We start from the raw sequence: 22,251 nt of genomic DNA, 5'->3' as shown, positions 1-22,251 counted from the left end.
AATTAATAGCTTTGTAAGAACATGTGCTTGATTATGTAATGGGCACTATGGGCCAACCAAGAATAGGGGCCCATTGCTCTAGGTTTTGTAAAGGGACTGCTCAGCATGCAAGAAACACACTCTTCTTACAGCACTGCGGGCCGGGAACATGCTGCTTTAGTCAGCTACATAACAGGGAAGGAGGATGACAACTAACTAAACAGGAGCATGGCTCTAACCCATAATAGTCTGTGTATCCCAGTTAACCCTTTGATGACTACTCTACTACACTAGGTGCTGTTCAGAGTACTAGATAGTTGTTGCCCCAGAGAGCTTACAGTCTAAGTAGACAAGAAAGACAAAGGATTGAGGGAAAGGGATGCAGGGAGCAGAGTACTGGTTTGCAAATATCATAGTTCCAGGTTGGTTTGTTTTTCCCAAAGAGGAGTAGTGCTTATGGGGGTGGGGGAAGAGAGTTTTGCTGGGAGAGGATTAGCTACACAGGAAGTCAAAGGAAGGAGCGAGGGATAGTTCAGTGGAGTGACTCTGAAGTGAAGAGGAGCAATGGAAGAGGTTGGAGCAATTAGCACAGGGGACAGAATGAAAGGGAGATGGTTATGCTTGGAGTATGGTTAAGACCCACAGATTTTGCACAGCAGTTGAAGATGGGGTGAGTGAAAGGAGCAGATTAATTGAAGCGCCAGACTACAATTTCTGTGTATTTTTTTGTATTTTATCTATCCTTGATCAAAACATGAACAGAAGGAACTAAACATATAAATATAAGAAGACTAACAATGCCTTTCTAGGATATCCACTCATTTGTTTTTCTCCTCCAAACCCATTCCAGCAGTTTAACTCTTTCTTCGCAGCTTGCAAACTCTGTTAGAGATTAGGCATACCTTTGGACATAGTGTAGGTGAACAAGACCACCCCCTATATCATACCTTCTGAAAAGGAAAGAAATAAGGGATACTACATTGAGCCTCCAAAGAGCTATGAGAGGGATTATTTTTTCTTGGAAATGAGCCTGCTCGTAGCTTTGCACAGAGGTAAGTGACTGAACAAGTGGGAGCAAGACTCTATCAGATCAGAATGGTAGTATTTTACACTCACTTAGCACACATGTAAGTGAGTGGGGTCCCTGAGAGTTAGACCCTTCATAAACTTTAGGACTTGCCTACACTGGGATGTGAGCTACATTTGAGCTATGTAGCTATAGTAATGCAAACGCTAATGGAGATGCAGAGCACTAGGGTAAATTGTGATTTCCACTGAGGCAGCTTACCCATATTTTGTTTGAGGTGCCTTCCCAGTCCCCTCTTCTGGAATTCAAACAAATTCAAACATTCTTTGAGGAAGCTAATTTTAATCTACTGCATCTTTCCTGGTTTTGTACTGTATTCATCTGGATCTATAATTTTTATGTGTCTTTGACATGAAAAAAAAATCAAGCTCATTGCAAAGATACGTGAACCTTTCACCAAATCTAAGCCAAGTTTCCAGTTTGTAACAAAACCTGAAAACAAGTGAGTTTTGAGTGTTTTGAGTGAAAGTTGCTCTGTCTGTGATTAGAGAGAGAGAGAAAGGACTTTAGGCAGAAGACAAACATTTAGAAACCACTTCTTTTGAATAGAGTTAAGGTGGGATTAAATTTGCCATCTCAAACCTCCCCCTTGTTGCCCAATACAGAATACAGTAGAATTTTTTACACAGATGGAGTAAAAGGGTCTTAGCCAACTTTAAAAGCAGAGAGTGAATCACAGCAAACCCACCTTTGACACTCATATTGTACACGTTGGTGCATGGTGGATGCAATTTGTCTGCAGCAACTCTGAGAACACCGCTCAGCACTCTTCTTCCTCCAAGCAGACTGTTAACCACTTTGCAGCTCAAGCACTACACCATGTGCCAGTCACATCACAAGGATCCATTGTGACTTCATTCAAACATCAAAGGTAAAACAGTGTAAAAAGGGGCAGTGTTGAAGGGGTTAAAAGATCAAGCTTTGTTGTAAAGATAACAGGAACTGGAGAACTTGCAGCAGATATTCCATGCGCAGGCACTTAGCTTTGATACCACCTGTGTCCGCTTAATACCTTCAAAAGCAATCTCCTGAACAGAAAATCTGATGGGGAATGAAGGCCCTATTTTCAGATATAGGGATCTTCATACAACAGCCATATCCCCCCCATGGGATACTGAGACACTGAGCAAGGGTATAAGTAGATATTAACTTTTGTAAGCACCAATTTGAGCATCCAAATGTAGAAATTCAGATGTTCTGTCACCTCTAAAGCAACTTGTGTTCTTTACTGAGGGATTGGAGTCAAACTTTCCTTTTAGCACTTAAAATGTGTTAAATGTGGTATGAACATGAATTAGATAATAGATCTGCATCTTTCCCCTTTTCTCCAATCCCTAGTAGTTTCCTCACCTTTCCACTCTCCCCCCACATCCTCCCCCCCCATCTCCTTCTCAAACGGACAGGTCCTCTGCTGCTGTGTTTTTCCATACAGGTGTATCCAGTCTGAATTACTTTTAGGGTTACAGTGAAGAAACCAACAAAAAAGAAAAGTCAAGTCCCGAGAAAAAAGTACAGTGTGTCCTTCTCTCTATCCGCCTTCACCATGGTGGGCCACATCTGGCCCACTTGATATGTTTATGTGGCCTTCAGGACATAGTCTGAGTGCCTAGAGTCTCTGCTTTCATTTCATTTTATAAAAAAGTAAGTTTGTAATCTTCCTAGTTGCAAAGAAAAGCTTCCAAATGTGAACTGAGCTCCATAACTGATGCAGCGATGTCTGCCTGAATGTGCAGACAGTCTGAAACCGTGACAGCAGTGTGAACTCTCCCGTGCCCTATTAATTTCACTGGGACATCAGGGCTAAACTCCCTGATGATATTTCACTGTTAACATTAACCATGTCAGTGCTGATCAGTTTAGCAGGTGCAATGGGGAAGAGGTTAGGAGCACGGCCCACAGGCAATTACAAGCTGCTTCAGAGAAGGAAATGCAGTGAAAAGAACAGCGAAAGAAGTTGGGAGAGCAACAGAGAACGGAAGGAGGATGGAAGAAGGAAAGAAGAGAAGAGCAGAGATAGCAGTGACCTTACAGGGCAGCATATTTCCCACTGTGTTGATCTCTCTGTGAACCTCTGTGCTGGAGCATATGTACTCCTAAATTTATACCCTGACCCATAATTTAACATGGAATTCGATCCCTTGTACCCAATGAGTTTGATACCTCTGGGCTAGAGCAATTATGAGAAAGATACAGCTACTGTCTCCTCAAGCAGACCGAGTTCTTATAAGTCTGAAGGTGAGTTACACAGAAAACAAAGGCTTAATAATTTTATGACTATATACATCTTGTTCTCACTAAGTTCCTTCCCTTACCCCTATCTGAATACCAGATCTCCCTGCCACTTGTCTCTATGTTGCTCTCTGCCTGCCAGTCTGCCCAATCTCAGCGAAACCTCCCTCCCTCCTCCTGGTGCCCAGGCTGAAAGAGCAGTCAGAGCTGAACAGTAGATAGAGGCTAGTCATCAGAAGAACATAGGCTAGGGAAGCAGTGTGATCTAGTGGCTAGAGCTCTGCACGAGGACTCAAGAGACCGGGGTTCTATTCACAGCTTTGATACTAGCCTGTTAAATGAGCTTGGGCAAATGATGTCTCTCTGTGCCTCAGTTTCCCCATCAGTAAAATAGGGATAATAATATTGATTTTCTTTGCAAAGCGCTTTGAGATACACAATGTAAGTATTATTATAAGGCAGCAGATTGGGTCAGAATTAACTCATCCCAAAACCCCACTCTTTTTTCCCTTGTTGAGTAACCACTTGGAATATGATATTGTCCTAAGAGTTAAAGCTATTACACTTGAAAACTGGGATTAAAGTGTCATAGAAGAAAGTAAGAGTAGCAATTGTAGTTCAAGCACTGAGGCCATGGCAGAGAAAGAAACAGCCAGATGACCTCTCTTTGGTTGCATCTATACTAGAAAATTGAGTCAATCAGATTGCGCTACCATAAATGGATGTAAACAGCCAACCTGTTTCAAGCATGCCAATGCTCTGTGTACATTACCAGCAGTTAGGTATTGCAGTAGCACTCCATGGTGGTTACTTATCCCATAATTGGTGGCACAGTTACACAGCAGCCATCAGGGTGTTGTTTAATCAGGTACACTTTATTAACACACTAGCAAATTCAAAACACACATCAGGGAGCTCAAACCCCAGCAGCAAAGAACAACTTTGTTTAGTTAAACACAACAGTACAAATTCTAGGTAACCTGACTAGTCTCACACACAAACATATTAAACAAGCAGACATTTGTATAATGGTGGAGAAAACATTTGTGAAAGTTACTGTTTAGAATCCAGATCCAGCAAGCTGAACCATGCCCTATTAACATCAGGGAGACTCCATGCAACTGCAGAATTCTTTGCAGGATCAGGGCCTAAATTAGTTGCCTTGAAAGATCACAACATGTTTCCTAGAAGCTTTACTCAGCTTCAGTTCTAAACAAAATACAACTCTTTACTTTTTGTTAGTTTTCACTTTATGCAGTAATCATTTTTCAGGGTGCTAAACTCAATCTGAATGTATTCCTCTTTACAATCATATGATGTACAACTGTGTGCTAGGGTTTTTTGCTCAGACCAACAAACTCAGTTTCACACAAGCCAAGTGTCTGTGACTATTAGTCTTGAGATTGCTCTTCAAACTTTATGCCATCGCTACGAATGGTTACAATTAAGTTTTAACTTCAAAGGGTTTCAATAGCGGTAAGGATGAAGAAAACATAGCTCACCACTATAGATGCATTACAGCAGGGGTGGGAAAACTACAGCCCGGGGACCACATCTGGCCCTTCAGACGTTTTAATCCAGTCCTTGAGCGCCAGCCGGGGAGCAGGGTTGGGAGCTTGCCCCATTCCGTGCATACCAGGGCTCTGCACGGCTCCCAGAAGCAGCAGCACGGCCCCCCTCTGCCTCCTATGCGTAGGGGCAGCCAGGGGACTCTACACACTGCCCCCACAGCTCCCATTGGCTGGCAACTGCATTACACGGAACTCAAACCCCAGCAACGCAATGCATGTTTCCTTCTCCCCAAAGCTGTGCTGCTGATCTGGGAGCAAAGTCCCAAATATAAAGAGACGGCGTGGAAATGCACAGCTCTAGCATTTCAACCAGCTTTGTCTAAAATTTAAGAAAAGGCTACGAACACATGCATAGAATATATTGAATCTTGTTACACTCTTCATGACAACATTTAAAACAATTACAATGATTAACTCTTGCTACACATGCAATATAGCAATGTATGCTATATTTTAGACAGGGTTTGCAGTGGGTGGAGTTTGGGGGGTGGGAAATCTGAAAGACAGTATCCTTGAAGGGGGTGGAATCACCTGTGGTTGGCTCCAAGGGAAGCAGCCACTGCTGGGAGTGGGGGGTGTCTGCATTAAAGTTTTTTGTATTTTGTACAGTGTGGTCTTGCCTCATTGCTTTGGATACCCCTGTTCTATAATATGTTGCACAGATACAGCATCATGTTATGTTTATGTGTAATAATAATTATATTCATTTTGTTTATAATCCTTTGGTGGCTGGTCCCAATGGTTTAGTCTAATGGTTGCTTTTTGCCCTGCCTGAGCTTCTGAGCATGTGCACCTGGAGGAAACACTCTCACACTATTTTTTGTGGCAAGGGAGAGGACAGTATGCAGGCTATTCCTCTTCCTAACCGACTATGGGCCTGGTGTCCAGGAGTATACCATGATGAGCAGGGCCACATGTGGGTGGCTGTGCTCAGAAAAGTAAGTCAGTTGCTCTGCCATGCAGCTCTTCCTTTGTTTTGCCCTTGATATTTTGTGTGTTTCATGGGTTTATGTTTTCCAGTTGTACTAGCGCTTTCTTTCTCTCTTACATTTGCTTCCCTAGGATCTAGAGACGGGCATCCTGCGGGCCAGGGTGCGGGCTGAGCAGGTCCCTCTGGGGGATTCCTGGACCCGGAGTCAGTTCCCCCTCTCACCCCTACCCCATCTGTGGCAGTGGTGCCCTTGTGGGCTCTACCGTGCAGCTGGGGGGATAGGAGAAGATGAATGGTGGCTGGAGAGCCATCAGGTGGTAAGTTAAAGGTTCCACAGGGAGGGCAGGTAGCTAGAGAGTATTACCATGAATAAATGTGCAGTTATCTCCCTAGTCTTCCTGCAACCCAGGGCTGTTTGTTCAACCCCTCTCCAAACAATTGTCACCTCTATTGGCTCTGGTTTTAATATCAAAAAGATCCCTAATACAGCCATAGAAGAAATCCTCCCAGCATAAGCTTTTGCCTTCTCCTCAGGTTTGTATTTATTCAGAGTTTGTGCCCTCACCCTGCCTATTCCATACTCTCACTCCCTCTAGCCCTGAGCTGTCTGCAGGTGTCTCCAACCTGTCATCAGGTGGCTTAACAAGCAGCAGTGAGTCCCCATCACGCAATGAGTTCCACATGGGCAGTCACAAGTCCCACTGAAGTCAGTGGGTTGCCTTGCAGGCACAATGGCTAACCCTCCCAAAGCACACTGGGGACTGGGCCCTAGCTCACTGAACCCTTCTTCTTAGCCATTTCCCTCCCTGCTAACCAGGTGGTTGTTAGACAACGTTGCTTGCCCATTATACATCTCACTACTTTTTTTTTCTTCTTCTTCTTTTCTTTCCTCTTTCAGGTCTCTGGTGTCCCAGAGATGCTTCTCCGCCAACTACACAGCTGAGGCCATAGCAAAGTAAATACCTGAGGCTGGCAGCACTTCTTGGGAGCAGGCCTGGTTTGAGAGTTTTAAATATATATACTTCTAACTTTTTTTTTCTTTCTCTCATTTTTTTTTCTTTAAACAAGGCGACATGAACAAGGATAAAAGGAAGATGCATTTTTTTAAAAAAAGTTCAGTAATGCAGTATTAATATAAACCTGTTGTGTTATAAAATGTTTATTAAAAATGTAACAGGACCTTCCTAAAAATGGTGAAGATGTAGCACTTTATTCCATTGATCACAAAATGAAAGCCCTTTTTTGGGGAGTTACAAATAAAAATCTTTTTTTGGCCTGTTTAGATATCTTGTTCATTATTGAGGGGATCCAAGGTGGGAAGGAAGCAAAGCTAGAAAACTGTAGAGGACAGTCTCTGCTTCTTTTGAAGCTGTGTTATAACAGGTCAAGTGAGCTTGACAGATCTCTTAAGGGTGGTCTGCCATTCCGAGATATCAGTTGGAGGACCAATTGAGCTGGTAGAGCAGTGGCTAGCCTAGACAGCAAGTGAACCAATAAGACTGGTGGATAACACAGTGGTTAGTCTTATGCTACCATGCTCATTACAGTTGCAACTGCCTGTACAATCACTGGCAGCAGTCGTGTGGGTGGGCATGTAAAGTATGTTACAACATCAACATTCTCTAGTATAGACAAGAACACTCCCTTTCTGTGCTCCCCTCTCAGGAGATCATCCCAAAACTCTGTTTGCAGCTGGTAGTGTAGCACATACAAAATCAAATACATGTGCCATATATTTTCAGCTATGTGTGTACCATTTCTGAATAAAAATGCATCTGCACATTATAACAATTCATATGGCATCTGCTTCATGTGGCATGCAGTGGCAAGGGCCTCAGTAGAAAGGCAGGTTACAGCACAATTAAGAAAACATGTTCTTTACTGCTTACTGTTCCTTCATTTATCTCCTTCACAAGTGGGAGGGAATAGGGCAGCATATCTGACCTTATTTTTTTTTAAATAAGGTAGACTAGCAGGTCTCTAAGTTTCTTCAAAGAACATAAGAACTAGAGACTATGCTAGTCTCTAAGGACTTGTCCATACTTAAAATACTACAGGGCTGCTACTGTAGCCCTTCAGTGTAGACATTAGCTATGCTGATAAGAGGGATTCTCCCATGGGCATAGGTAATCCATTTCCCTGAGAGGCAGTAACTAGATCAACTGAAAATTGCTTCCATCAATCTAACACTATGTTCCTGGGGACTTGGGTTGCCTTGACTGTGCTGCTTGGGAGTGTGGATGTTTCACACTCCTGAGTGATGTGGTTATGATGACCTAATTTTCTAGTGTAGACCAGGCCTAAATCAATCATAGGCTGCTCTTGCATGCTGTAGCTTTATGACATTTCTCAGGTGGCAGGACCATCCCCACCCTTGACATGCCACATGCCTTAAATCCCATGACTAATAGAAAATCTATTCTAGGAGAAGCCAGCGGGGGCTGAAATGTAATTAAGATTTCCCAAGGCTTGCAAGATTTTTTTTTTCTTTTTTGTAAAAGTGAGTTTTCGGGCCAGATCAGTTCTGTCAGTCTCATCTTTATTACTGAAGATACTCAGAGCCTGAGCTTCCCATGCCAATTTTATATTAGAATGACTCCACTGAGTCAGTGGAGCTCCTCCTGTTTTACAGTGTTGTGAGAGCAATATTGGAACATCTGAGTGCAACACTATACATTGCTAAAAGATAAACCTCTGATGTTCTCAAGTTAGCTTAAAACAAAAAAAAACAGCACATTTGGGGAGGGGGGGGTAATAACCTATCCAGATATTGTGGTTCATGACTGTGTAGAGATGTTTATTTAAAATGGTCAACAAAACAGATCACACTAAAGACCTGATCTTGTTAAGGATGACCACATTATTTTCAAAACAAAAAATAATGACAGTTATCTCAACGAGTGCACTGGCAGGGAAAGATCGTGGTGGTAAAGTCTTCTTATAAAAGAGACTGGGAGAGAAAAATGGGGGAGAGTTTGCCTACCCTTCCCTACTATGGTAAATTTCCTCACTGTTTCTTGCTGCACTGTAAATTTGACATCAAAACAAGATGTGAAGGAGGGCTGACCTGGGGACTCTTATACAGAGTGGGGCTCATTGGAAGGCCTTGTGGAAGGATAAGACTAGGTAAAAAGGTGGCAGGCCTTATAGAAAAGAAGGCTTTGAAATGCAAGTTGGTTCACTCAGTTTGCTGTCATTTTTAGTGCTCGTCTGGACAGCAGCTTCTTCACGTATCCAATTTACAGGGGCTAGATAAACCAGGACTAAATGTGTCTTGTAAAACTAACAGGCATATCGTGAAAAACCCTGAAACTAGTGTAAGGATAACCAGAGTTTTGGTCTGGATCACAAGGTGTACATGTGCAGGACATTTTTCTTCATTCTTATTCTAGTCGTCTTATGGTCCCAACACACTGGAATTCTCTGTTAGGTTTTCAGAGATTCCTGTAAATTTCAATACACTGCTGCCTCAAAGGGCTCCCAGTTCAGCAAGTTACTTAAGTACATAGCGAACCTAAAGAACTTGAGTAAGCTATTAACTTTAATGGGGCTACTCATGCTTATATAGCTTGCTGAATCAGGCCCAGGAACACTGCAGAGAGACCTGGAGGGGAGCATACAGATATGTTGTTTCTGTAATCTTTCCAGCCAAAAAATCCTTTAGGCGCCCAGCAGTGAACACACTTTTGTTATCATTTGAAGGGGAAGAGGTCAACATATATGAAAATGCCATTTTGAAACTTAAAACTTGGTTTATATTTGATGTCACTAGATTTGATAAGTTTCTTTTCAAAAGGCCATATATGTAGTACTGGCCACAACAGATACATATGCAAAAACATGGAGGTGCATGCTGCTGCGGTCTCACAACCAGACCCTTTATTCACTTGCGATGTCTGCCATTTTGGCCAGCATCATGTTATGAACCAGAGACAGACCACTACAAGCAGGAATCACTACACCTTGTGCTGAAGAACCATAGTTGGGACCTCACATTGTCTGTGGATAAAACACAGAGGGGAATGCATAATGCTCACTGACCAGTGGCTATACGTACATGCACATATGAGTATCTGTTTGCACATGCAGTTACTCAAATGTGGATGTACAAATTTCAGTGGGGCTTATACAGTGCTGGTCATTTTAGCTTGTGATTGGCTCATAGGGAGTTTATCATTATGCTATGAAATAGATTGTAGTCTACCATAACTGCTGTGAATATTTGTACATACAAATACAATTTTTACAGGTACAGGAGTTCTCTAATTTTGAAAATTTAGCCTTGATGTTGAAATGACTAGATTTTCACTTTTATAAATCCCAGACAGTAAAAATGCCAGACTGTAAAAGTCATGTGGAGGGCTGTGCAACAGCCATAGTCTGACTGTAATCAGTATAGTAGGATCCTATATTCATCTGAAATTATGCCATTTAGCTACCTTGATCTATTTGATTTACTTTCCATTCTTCCATATTCCTTAGATCCCTGTATTAATAGTGGATGCCTCAAAACGCTGCTGCTTCTGGCTCTAGTGATACAAAGAAATAACAGATTTTTCTCTTCCCTGGAAATAATTATATGAAAAAAAAAATCTGACTGAAGGGATCAGACATGATACTGCTGTGTCACATAATGATTGAAAGCCCGATCTTATTTGATCATCCTTTTCCTCCTAAGGCAAGGAATGCCTCAAAGCAGGGTTTTCAGGGTTAGACATCAAAGCCGAATTTTTGTGAGGGAGATTTTAGGTCAGCTGGGGATAATAATAAACAACCTTTGTAAAGTGTTTTGAGATTTACAGGAGTAGCGTACTATATACAAGCTAAACATCTTCATCTTTGTTGGTGTTACCTTATTTTTTAATGCAATACAATTTTAATTTTAAAAAGAGTTGCGTCACTGGGCTGTGTAATATGGCAGTGCAGATTGTAAAATAGAAATGATGTTTTTGTAAAACTCATAAGTTAATATGTATGTATGCTAGAGTATTTTAATGTAAATACAAATTTTTTGTTTAAGACCAGGCTGGAGGAGCAGGGTTATTTTCCTGTGTCCTGTCTCTTTAAGGATTAGATTTCTGCGGAAGGGGTCAAAAGGGCCACATCCTGGTGAACCAGGGTGTGATTGCAGTAGAGTTTGTAGTGTTATTGGAAGATGCTCCTGCACTGGGACTCATGCAAGCTGTGTTTGGGGGGGTTTTTTGTTTGTTTTTTATTCTACTGTAATACATCTCTCTGGTTTTAAAACAGCCCTGGGTCTATGAGTGTAACATATCATAGTCAATATATTTAGAGGGTCATTGTCAAGGTTCTTAACCTAGAATATCAAACTACTGTACTTTGAGTGTGCTTTTGCCTGAGGGTATGTCTATACAGCCTGTGGCAGCAAGCCTCTAAGCCTGTCTCACACCGCAGCACTAAAAATAGCTGTGTAGACACTGTAGCTTGGGCTCTGAAGCCTAGGGAAGGATGGGCTTCAGAGCCTGAGCTGCAACTTAAAAACACTGTGGATACAGTTATTTTTAGCATGATGGCACAAACCCCCGAGTCTGTTGACCTGGGCTTGGAGGCTTGCTGCTGCTGGCTGTTTAGACATAAGATACATGTCTACATACCCTCAAAGGTCTTGCTTTGAGGATTCATTCTGTGAAAAAAATGAGGAGCATGTACCCTATGGAGGTAAATCTACACTGAAAATTGGGAGATGCAATTGCAGCATATGTAGCCATTCGTGGGCTAGCTTGGATCAAGCTCCTTTAGCAGTGAAGCTTCAGTGGCATGGGTTAGCTGCCTAGATACAAGCCTACCTAGTACTGTCTACACTAGAGCTAGAGGAGTAACTTCCAGCTCGGAGAGACATACCAATGCTAGCTCAGATTGAACTACCATGCTAAAAACAGAAGCATAGCCGCAGCAGTGCAAGGGAAGACCTAACTGTCCCCAGTACAATCCCATCCAAGACCTTAGGTACATATGGGGTGGATAGCCCATTCCACCACAGCTACACTTCTATTTTTAGTGTGCTAGCTCCTTCACAGCTTACATGTATGTCTATCCCAGTTAGAAATTTCACCTCCAGTTCCTGTGCAGACATAGTCTAAAAGAGGTACTGCTTCTCTACTGGTCTTTATACTATGAATCTCACCGAAAGCCATGTGCCTCCTTAATATTTATTTTTCAAGAATAGTAGCATAAATCAGCATTTGGAAAGAAACTATGTAGGATGAATCCTGTGTTTCGGATTCTTCAGATGGAACCATGATAAAGAGAAATGAAGAAAACCTTCCAGAATGTCTTGATATAGTGCTTGTCTGCCTCAGTGTGCAGAGAGACAGACTGCCTGATGATGGTACTGTTATTCTTTTAAATGATATGAGAATGGTGAAACCTAATGATGACAATGTTGATGCCAATATTTAACTGCTCTACTACTGATCATTAAGCAGAGCCATTGGTTACACTGGGATTGTGAGCAAAGCTTGAGCAGACTTCGGCCATGTTCTCGCTTTGATCTAAACTAGATTATTGCATATGAAATCCAACATTCTCCCCTACCACTTCTTAACTAAACTTCTGGCTGTCATTTTTCCTTCAGTATCTGTCTCTGATCATTTTAAGTCCAGGCATCTTAAGTGAGGGCAATGGGAGTGTCGCCCACATAAGGACCGCAGGATTGAAGCCTTGAGTGTATCAAAACTAGGAAAGGAGCAGAGTATGGGTACCTAGAGATATGATAGCAATTGCCATCAATGCACATGGGCACATTGCCAGCGTCTGTTGCTCTGGCGCTATCACCAGAGGAGGCATCGAATAAGTGCCTGTGAAATCAAGTCAGTTAAACTATAAAGTGCCCTAGCATGACAGCTATTGCAGTTGAGATTATATGGAAACAAGGGTTGTTTGAGTTTGCAAGAGACCCCATCCTCAGACAAAGGTCTTCTCAAAGGGCATGTTCTTGCAATCTGACAAAAAAGCAGGAAAAAAAAAAGACAGATTTCATTGTTGCTGACAGTAGAGACCAATTCTGCTGAAGAGAGTTCCAATTTAAATAACTCAGTATCCAGGAAAGGTGAGCTTGATGAAGAATGTTTCTTCTGTGAAATCATTAGTTGCCTACTGCTGTGGGCTGGAGCCACTCATGTCACCAAATAAAGTAACACAGCTTCTCTGAGTACTGACAGCAAGAAATATTTCACTAAAGAAAACATAATCCAACTGAAGAAACAAAGAAGCCAAAGATAAAAGTGACAAACAGGGACAGCTCTTCAGCTGGTGTAAATCTGTCATGAAACTACATCAATTTACACCAGCTGAGGATTTGACACAGTAAGTTTAAGAATTCTTTCTTTTGATCATCATGAAAAGTAGTGTTGCAACATACTCCTGGGCACTACATCTGAACAAATCACCCAGGGAATGAAAACAAATTCATGGACATTTGTAAAAGTTGCATATGTGTTGGTCTTAAACAGCTTACAAAGGGGATATCAGATGTTATTTAAAAAAATGCTGTGTGAACTCATTCTGTGTCAGTAGAGGGATTCCTACACGCAGCCAATATAAACACTAGCTAAAATAAGACAGTTCCTATGCCATGAACTCACAGATAAAACGTCGTCTCCTAATAATTACGATTAAATAGTACTTTGGTCAGGAAAAATGTGTCTGTCTGTCTGTCATCTTTCAGCATTCTTTCTAAATACTGTGCTGAGGTTCATAGACTGATTCCTTTGGTTTATCTTTAAGATGTTTTGGCTTCTTATAAAGAAAACAGCTCTTGCAGAAGGCAATAAGTACACAAAATTGAACTAAATACACACCGCAAAAAGAAAAGGAGGACTTGTGGCACTTTAGAAACTAATATTTATTTGAGCCTAAGCTTTCGTGAGCGGTAGCTGTAGCTCACAAAAGCTTAGGCTCAAATAAATTTGTTAGTCTCTAAGGTGCCACAAGTCCTCCTTTTCTTTTTGCAAATAATTTCTTGACTCTCTTCTGTTCTTTTATTCTCATTTCTTGCCTTGTATTCTACTGTTTTCTCCTGCTTTCCATAATCAGACAAACTATGTGTAGAACCTGTTGAAAAGCATTTTATTTTTCATGGAAAGATGAGAAGTACTAAGAAACTTGATAATACTGCTCCTCTGTGTTTTAGCTTTCCGAAGAGCAGCAGGCAAAAACAGTACAGTAAATCTTAACTGGAAGAATTTGGTTCTGTTCGAGGTCTATGCCTGTAACTCTGCTACACAAGACACAGTACTTGAATGGATGAAAACTATGATAGGAAAAAAAATTAGTTGTGTCCCACTTTCGAGATAGGAAAGTGTCTTCCCTCACCCTGCTGTCATAATGAAAATAATATGTAATAAATGTAATTAAAGTAAAACATTTGAGATATACAAAAGTCTCAAAAATAAAAAAATTAAACAAAATAGAAAAGTCATAAATGAAAGAGAGAATGGAGTAACGAGGCATCTATAATGAGAGCATAAAACAAGGAAAAATGGAGATGTGAAAGGGAATTTAAGTTTATACCACATGACATGACTATCAAAAGAAGGAACTAAGCATGAAAAACAAAAGGGAAAATACACATGATACAGAGGAAAGAGGAAAAAGAAGCAGTTAATTATAACTGACCCTTTGGGGCAGAGGCAAGGAGGGATTCTGTCTAGGTGGGTGTTGGGTGGGGTGGGGTTTGAAGTCGAAATCTGTCAGCACCACCAAGTGGCGGTGATCTGGCTGTAACACCCGGTGGCAAGAGTCAGTGGCTAGGGATAGGGGAACTTGGATCCCCCAGGTTCCAACCCAAGAAGACCCTGTGAATAATAGCTCACATATGTGGCCAAGGGGTGGGTGCCCTTATGCCTGTTCCTTGGGCCACTTCCTACCCCGGCTTCAGTTCCTCCATCAGTGCCACTGGTCTGTTTCTGGATTTCTCCTGGAGTTCTCTCTGATCACACCCTTTAAGGTCTTCCGCTATCAACTGTGGTCCATGGTTTCCAGCACCCTCAAGTGAGGGCTTATGGCATTTTAGCTGTGGCGCCTGTTCTTGGCTATATGGAGCCCTGGCAGCTTCTCTGTAAGAGCTTGCAGCACACAGGGTGGCCCCTAAGTAAGCAGGTCCTTCAAAATTCTGAAGGCCCTGTCATATGCCTCTGTCCATTGCACCTTCCTGGGGCAGGTGCTTTTTACCAGGTTGGTAAGGGGGGCTATTGTGGCAAAACGAGGTACAACCCACCTATTATAGCTGGCCAGGCCTAGAAACATTGTCTGCCCCATCAACCAAAAAGCAGATGCAATCAGTCAGTGCCTGGACTTTATCCACCAGGAGATGTAGTTGGCCCAGCCCCACAGTATACCTGAGTTACGTCAGTTCTCTCTGCCCAAAGTGGCACTTGACTGGATTTGTGGTAACCCCTGTGTTCTTGAGGGCTTGAACGACAGCAGTCATGTGCTGTAGGTGGTCTTCCCAGCTGTAGCTATAGATGACTGTCATTAATATAGGCAGCCATGTACTAGTCAGGGGGCCACAACACTTGATCCATCAGTCTCTGAAAGGTAGTGGCCATTCTGTGTAGGGTGAAGGGCATGGTCATAAATTGATAGAAGCTGAAGGGAGTATGGTAGACTGTCTTTTCTTGGGATGCCGTCATCAGGGGGATTTTCCAGTATCCTCTGGTTAAATCCAGTGTGGATATATACTTGGTGCTCCCCAGTCTCTCTAGTAGCTCATTCACCCAGGGCATTGGATACACAGCAAATTGCAATATCAGGTTGACTTTTCTAATGTCTATGCAGAATCTCATCAAGCCATTGTGTTTTGGCACCAGCATGATAGGGCTCCTCCATACTCTGTGGGATTCCTCGATGACCCCCATGACCAGCATAACCTGGGGTTCTTCATGGACCACTCCCACATCATCTTCAGCAGAGGAACTTTCGGTCCTGGCATCATTGCAATGTGGTAATGGGTTAGGTGCATCCTCCCCAGGAGGGCAGAGAATACCACAGGAAAGGCCAGAGTCATTTGCAGTATTTGGCCTGGTTATCTTGGGTTGAGCTCCAGCATGGGGGGTTGGGTCTGGGGATGTCATGGCTTGAGGTCCCAGTTCTGGTTCCAGGGGGTACAGGGCTATCAGAAAGTCCTCCTGCACCTTCCAGGCCTTCAAGGATTGATGTGATAAATTTGCATCTCCTTCCATCTCCTGGGGTGACTGATCTCATAGTAAACTGTCCCTACCTCCTTACCACCTTAAATGGCCCCTGCCACCAGGCCAATAGTTTTTACTTAGATGTCGGGAGTAACAACAACACTGTCATGTGGTTTGAATGTCCGCAGCTGTGCTCCTTTGTTTTAAGTTCATTTCTGGGCTTGTTGGGCTTTCAAAAGGTTTTCCTTAGTGAAACCTCCTCGTGTTTTCAGATGTTCTTATAGTTGGAGCACATTACGGCACTCAGCCTGGGACTCCTGTTCTTCCCAGGCCTTCTGGAGGAGGTCCAAAATCCGCCTGGACTGTCTATTATACAGAAGTTCAAATGGTGAAAACCCCATGGAGGCATGGGGGACCTCCCATATGGTATATAGCAACTATGGTAGCAGTTGGTCCCAGTGTTCAGGGTCCATGTCAACAAATTTCCTCAACATGGCCCTGGAGGTCCCATTGAACTGCTCCAGCAGCCCATCTGTCTGTAGATGGTAGACCGAAGTCTTGAGGGCTTTGATCCTCAGCAGTTTACACAATTCCTGCATCAGTTTGGATCCTCCATCCATCAGTATTTCCCTTGGTATTCTGACCCCCGCAAAGATCTTCATGAGTTCATTCACTATAGTGGGGTCATTCATCATGTGTAGCAGGATGGCTTCGGGGTACTGCATGGTATATTCTATCATTACCAATATATAACGGTACCCCAATGCTCTCTTCTCTAGGGGACCCACTAAATTGTTCAAAGGGTATGCCCACCAGTGGGAACAGACTCAGGAAGGCCTTTGGCATCCCTTTGGGCCCTGACAGCTGGCATTCAGGGCATGAGGCACAAAAAATCACGCACCTCTTTGTGGATGCCTGGCCATGAGAATCTAAGGGACACTTTCTCCAGCATCTTTTCTATCCCCGAGTGCCCGGCACAAGGTACCAAGTGATCTAGGTGTAGAAGTCTTTGGTGGAACTTCTTGGGTACCACAGATGTTGCCATGTTTCCTAGGTTTGAGGGTCTCATCACTCAGTAAGCCACTCATTCTGAAGGTCAAAGGGGGGCCACTGCTTTACCAGTTGGGTTTTACTTTTCTGTCCATCAGAGATGGCTAACTATTCCCAAGCCCAGTTCACAGTCTGGTCCTCCCATTGTTCCTACAAGAAGTCTTCATCTTCTGGTAACCAATAATGGTTTACTTCCTCAGGTGTCCAAGGCATCCCTTTCTTGACCCATAAGACCTCTCATTTTCAGAACTGTGTTGGTATCTGAGGGATGGGGATCCCCAAACCACTTCCAGTCCCTACCTAATATTACCAGGAAAGCAAGGGTGGTTGCTAGGCCCACCTGGCAAGTCTCAGTGTAGCCTCTTACCCTCAGCTACACTTTTGTTGTGGGGTAGGGAGGCATGTCCCCATAGATGCACTGGAGATAGATTGGAGCATCTGATGCATCTGGAGACTCTACCAAACTTCTCAATACAATGATTTGTCTACACTCTGAGTCTATCAGGCCCATCAATTCAATTCTGTTGAACCATACCAGCAAGAACTTAGAATCATAGAATCATAGAATATCAGGGTTGGAAGGGACCTCAGGAGGTCATCTAGTCCAACCCCCTGCTCAAAGCAGGACCAATCCCCAACTAAATCATCCCAGCCAGGGCTCTGTCAAGCCTGACCTTAAAAACTTCTAAGGAAGGAGATTCCACCACCTCCCTAGGTAACTCATTCCAGTGTTTCACCACCTTCCTAGTGAAAAAGTTTTTCCTAATATCCAACCTAAACCTCCCCCACTGTAACTTGAGACCATTACTCCTCGTTCTGTCATCTGCTATCACTGAGAACAGTCTAGATACATCCTCTTTGGAACCCCCTTTCAGGTAGTTGAAAGCAGCTATCAAATCCCCCCTCATTCTTCTCTTCTGCAGACTAAACAATCCCAGTTCCCTCAGCCTCTTCTCATAAGTCATGTGTTCCAGTCCCCTAATCATTTTTGTTGCCCTCCGCTGGATGCTTTCCAATTTTTAAACATCCTTCTTGTAGTGCGGGGCCCAAAACTGGACACAGTATTCCGGATGAGGCCTCACCAATGTCGAATAGAGGGGAACGATCATGTCCCTCGATCTGCTGGCAATGCCTCTACTTATACATCCCAAAATGCCATTGGCCTTCTTGGCAACAAGGGCACACTGTTGACTCATATCCAGCTTCTCGTCCACTGTAACCCCTAGGTCCTTTTCTGCAGAACTGCTGCCTAGCCATTCGGTCCCTAGTCTGTAGTGGTGCATGGGATTCTTCCGTCCTAAGTGCAGGAATCTGCACTTGTCCTTGTTGAACCTCATCAGATTTCTTTTGGCTCAATCCTCTAATTAATCTAGGTCCCTCTGTATCCTATCCCTACCCTCCAGAGTATCTAACTCTCCTCCCAGTTTAGTGTCATCTGCAAACTTGCTGAGGGTGCAATCCACACCATTCTCCAGATCATTAAGGAAGATATTGAACAAAACCGGCCCCAGGACTGACCCTTGGGACACTCCACTTGCTACCGGCTGCCAACTAGACATGGAGCCATTGATCACTACCCGTTGAGCCCGACGATCTAGCCAGCTTTCTCTCCACCTTATCGTCCATTCATCCAGCCCATACTTCTTTAACTTACTGGCAAGAATACTGTGGGACACCTTGTCAAAAGCTTTGCTAAAGTCAAGGAACAACACGTCCACTGCTTTCCCCTCATCCACAGAGCCAGTTATCTCGTCATAGAATTAGATTAGTCAGGCATGACTTGCCCTTGGTGAATCCATGCTGACTGTTCCTGATCACTTTCCTCTCCTCTAAGTGCTTCAGAATTGATTCCTTGAGGACCTGCTCCATGATTTTTCCAGGGACTGAGGTGAGGCTGACTGGCCTATAGTTCCCAGGATCCTCCTTCTTCGCTTTTTTAAAGATAGGCACTACATTAGCCTTTTTCCAGTCATCCGGGACCTTCCCCGATCGCCATAAGTTTTCAAAGATAACGGCCAATGGCTCTGCAATCACATCCATCAACTCCTTTAGCACTCTCGGATGCAGTGCATCCGGCCCCATGGACTTGTGCTCGTCCAGCTTTTCTAAATAGTCCCGAACCACTTCTTTCTTCACAGAGGGCTGGTCACCTCCTCCCCATGCTATGCTGCCCAGTGCAGCAGTCTGGGAGCTAATCTTGTTCATGAAGACAGGCAAAAAAAGCATTGAGTGCATTAGCTTTTTCCACATCCTCTGTCACTAGGTTGCCTCCCTCATTCACTAAGGGGCCCACACTTTCCTTGACTTTCTTCTTGTTGCTAACATACCTGAAGAAACCCTTCTTGTTACTCTTAACATCTCTTGCTAGCTGCACATCCAGGTGTGATTTGGCCTTCCTGATTTCACTCCTGCATGCCTGAGCAATATTTTTATACTCTTCCCTGGTCATTTGTCCAATCTTCCACTTCTTGTAAGCTTCTTTTTTGTGTTTAAGATCAGCAAGGATTTCACTGTTAAGCCAAGCTGGTCGCCTGCCATATTTACTATTCTTTCTACATATAGGGATGGTTTGTCCCTGTAACCTCAATAAGGATTTTTTAAAATACAGCCAGCTCTCCTGGACTCCTTTCTCCCTCATGTTATTCTCCCAGGGGATCCTGCCCATCAGTTCCCTGAGGTTGTCAAAATCTACTTTTCTGAAGTCCAGGGTCCGTATACTGCTGCTCTCCTTTCTTCCCTGTGTCGGGATCCTGAACTCGACCATCTCATGGTCACTGCCTCCCAGGTTCCCATCCACTTTTGCTTCCCCGACTAATTCTTTCCGGTTTGTGAGCAGCAGGTCAAGAAGAGCTCTGCCCCTACTTGGTTCCTCCAGCACTTGTACCAGGAAATTGTCCCCTACACTTTCCAAAAACTTCCTGGATTGTCTGTGCACCGCTGTATTGCTCTCCCAGCAAATATCAGGGTGATTGAAGTCTCCCATGAGAACCAGGGCCTGTGATCTAGTAACTTCTCTTAGTGGCCGGAAGAAAGCCTCGTTCACCTCATCCCCCTGATCCAGTGGTCTATAGCAGACTCCCACCACGACATCACCCTTGTTGCTCACGTTTCTAAACTTAATCCAGAGATTCTCAGGTTTTTCTGTAGTTTCATACCAGAGCTCTGAGTAGTCATACTGCTCTCTTACATACAATGCAACTCCCCCATCTTTTCTGCCCTGCCTATCCTTCCTGAACAGTTTATATCCATCCATGACTTCTTGGCCAGGCCCTGCCTGTGCGCTCTGGTGCCTGCCATCCATGCCAATCCATTGCTACAATCACTTAAGGGGCACTCCTGTCTAAAATGCCCTTCCTGTCCACACTTGAAATAGCTCCTTTTTGGGGTCACAGTCAGCTGGTTCATTCCCAGGGCTGCAGGACCTCCTGGTGGGTGTATCCCCTCCTTAGTCACCCCAGTCTTTTCTCCATTCTGCCTCAGTACTAAGATCCTGCCATGTGGGCACAGGTGATCCAAAGGGGGATGTCTGGTTCAGACACACTCAGCCTCCCCTCCTAGCACCACCTTCTCTAGGAGCTAGTGTTCTGGTTCCAGGGGACTCTGTCTTTGGTGTCATTGAGGCTGGATTATTAGCTACCATGTAGATCTCCATCAAGGTTATGGCCTCTACCAGGGTCAATGGCATTTTGCCCACTTCTTCCTGCCAGCCGGAAGAACCTGGATGAACTGCTCCAACATGATAGCCTCTGCCACCTGTACTCTGGTCTGCTTCTCAGGGTCCAACCAGGGTCGGGCTCTTGGTGTGTCTGTCTCCTTTTTGAACTATTGGCAGAACATCTCAGGGTTGAAATCCAGGTAGTTGAGGATAGCTGCCTTTACATTGCCATAGTCCAGCACTTCTATGGGGTCCAAGCACCAATAGGTGGTTTGTACAGGTTCCATCAAATATGGGGCTATCATGGTAGCCCAGTGTTTCTGTGGCCAATGTGTTGCACTAGCCATCCATTTGAAGGTGACCAGGAAGTCTTCTGGGTCATCACTGGGGCCCCTTTTCTTGAGCCTGATGGGAAACCGGATGGGGAGGATATCCCCTGCAGGTTTGGGCACTGTGGTGTTAGATGCCCCCTTGGGCTGCAAGAGTGCTGCCACCTGCTGAATCAGGCATTCTTGCTGCACTTGATGCTACATCACCATTTCCCAGAGTAGTTGTTGCTGGGCCGCTTGTTGTTGCAGTTGTACCATGATCTGTTGTTACTGGATTTCCATCATTTATTTCAGTAACTTTTCCGTATCCATGGCCTCTTTTGGGTCAGGTTAACCATACATTTACTGTCCTTTTAATAGGATTTGGTCAATGCTCACATTCTTTACAACATGGGGGTTAAAGTCCAAACCTTAGTGGGGGTGATCTGGGCCATAACTCCTGGAGGCAAGAGTTGTTGGCCAGGGGTAGGAGAACCAGGCTTTCCCTGCTCCATCAGGTTCCAACCCAGGATCCTGGGAATAATAGCTCACATATGTGGTCCAGGGGGCAGTGTCCTTATGCCTTTTTCCTGGGCCACTTCCTAACTGGGTTTCAGTTCCTCTGTCAGTGACACTTGTCTGTTTCTGGATTCCTCCTGGAGTTCTCTCTAATCATACTCCAGAGGATCTTCCGCTATCAATGATGGTCCATTGTTCCCAGCCTCCATGAGGTGAAGGGCCTGGGGCAGCTTGGAAGTGGAGCCTGGTATAGACTACGTGGAGCCCAAACAGCTTGTTTGCAGGACCTTGCAGTGCACAACTATTCCCCTGCTCTGTCTGCCCAGATTGAGCTGAGCTGCTCCCTTTTGAGCCCAGTCTCCAATGTGAGCATGCTCAGCAGGTGCGGCTGGGTGGAACGTTCTGGGCCTAGAATTGTTATTTAACCTTTAGTTCACCTGTGTAGAGCTCATACATCCCATCACAGTGGGGCAATGACTCTCTCACCCATAGTGCCCCTGAAAGTGGCTGTAGGGCAATACAGGCTATGCCTTTCAAAGACACATAGGCCAGGAGGTCTATGCACTGCATTCCTCCGGGTGCCTGGAAGCATTATGGTAGGGGTGTGTGAAATGCTGTTCACCCCACACTTGCCCTGAAAGAGTTAATGGAGATTGAGCTGGGGCTAATTAACCCAACAGGACACAGCTGAGGGGAATTAGGTGGCTAAGCAATCCCCTGACTCAGGAAGGAGTCCACCTGGGGAGGTACAAGCTGGACTGGATGTATTAA

General features: G+C 44.1%; 1 protein-coding gene across 1 annotated transcript; it reads left to right on the top strand.

Annotated features, from left to right (window-relative positions):
- Nucleotides 1–2,976: 2,976 nt before the first annotated feature.
- Nucleotides 2,977–7,079, top strand: LOC119849794 (protein p13 MTCP-1-like). Its single transcript, XM_038387012.2, has 4 exons — nt 2,977–3,301; nt 5,614–5,804; nt 5,929–6,114; nt 6,696–7,079. Exons 2-4 carry the CDS (start codon nt 5,652–5,654, stop codon nt 6,738–6,740), a joined length of 384 nt encoding a protein of 127 aa, XP_038242940.2. The 5' UTR covers nt 2,977–3,301; nt 5,614–5,651; the 3' UTR covers nt 6,741–7,079.
- Nucleotides 7,080–22,251: the final 15,172 nt, after the last annotated feature.

This window comes from Dermochelys coriacea, chromosome 1 (assembly GCF_009764565.3).
Source record: "Dermochelys coriacea isolate rDerCor1 chromosome 1, rDerCor1.pri.v4, whole genome shotgun sequence".
Taxonomy (NCBI): Eukaryota; Metazoa; Chordata; order Testudines; family Dermochelyidae; genus Dermochelys; species Dermochelys coriacea.
Note: the sequence above shows the minus strand (reverse complement) of the source record. Positions and strands in the feature narration are given on the sequence as shown.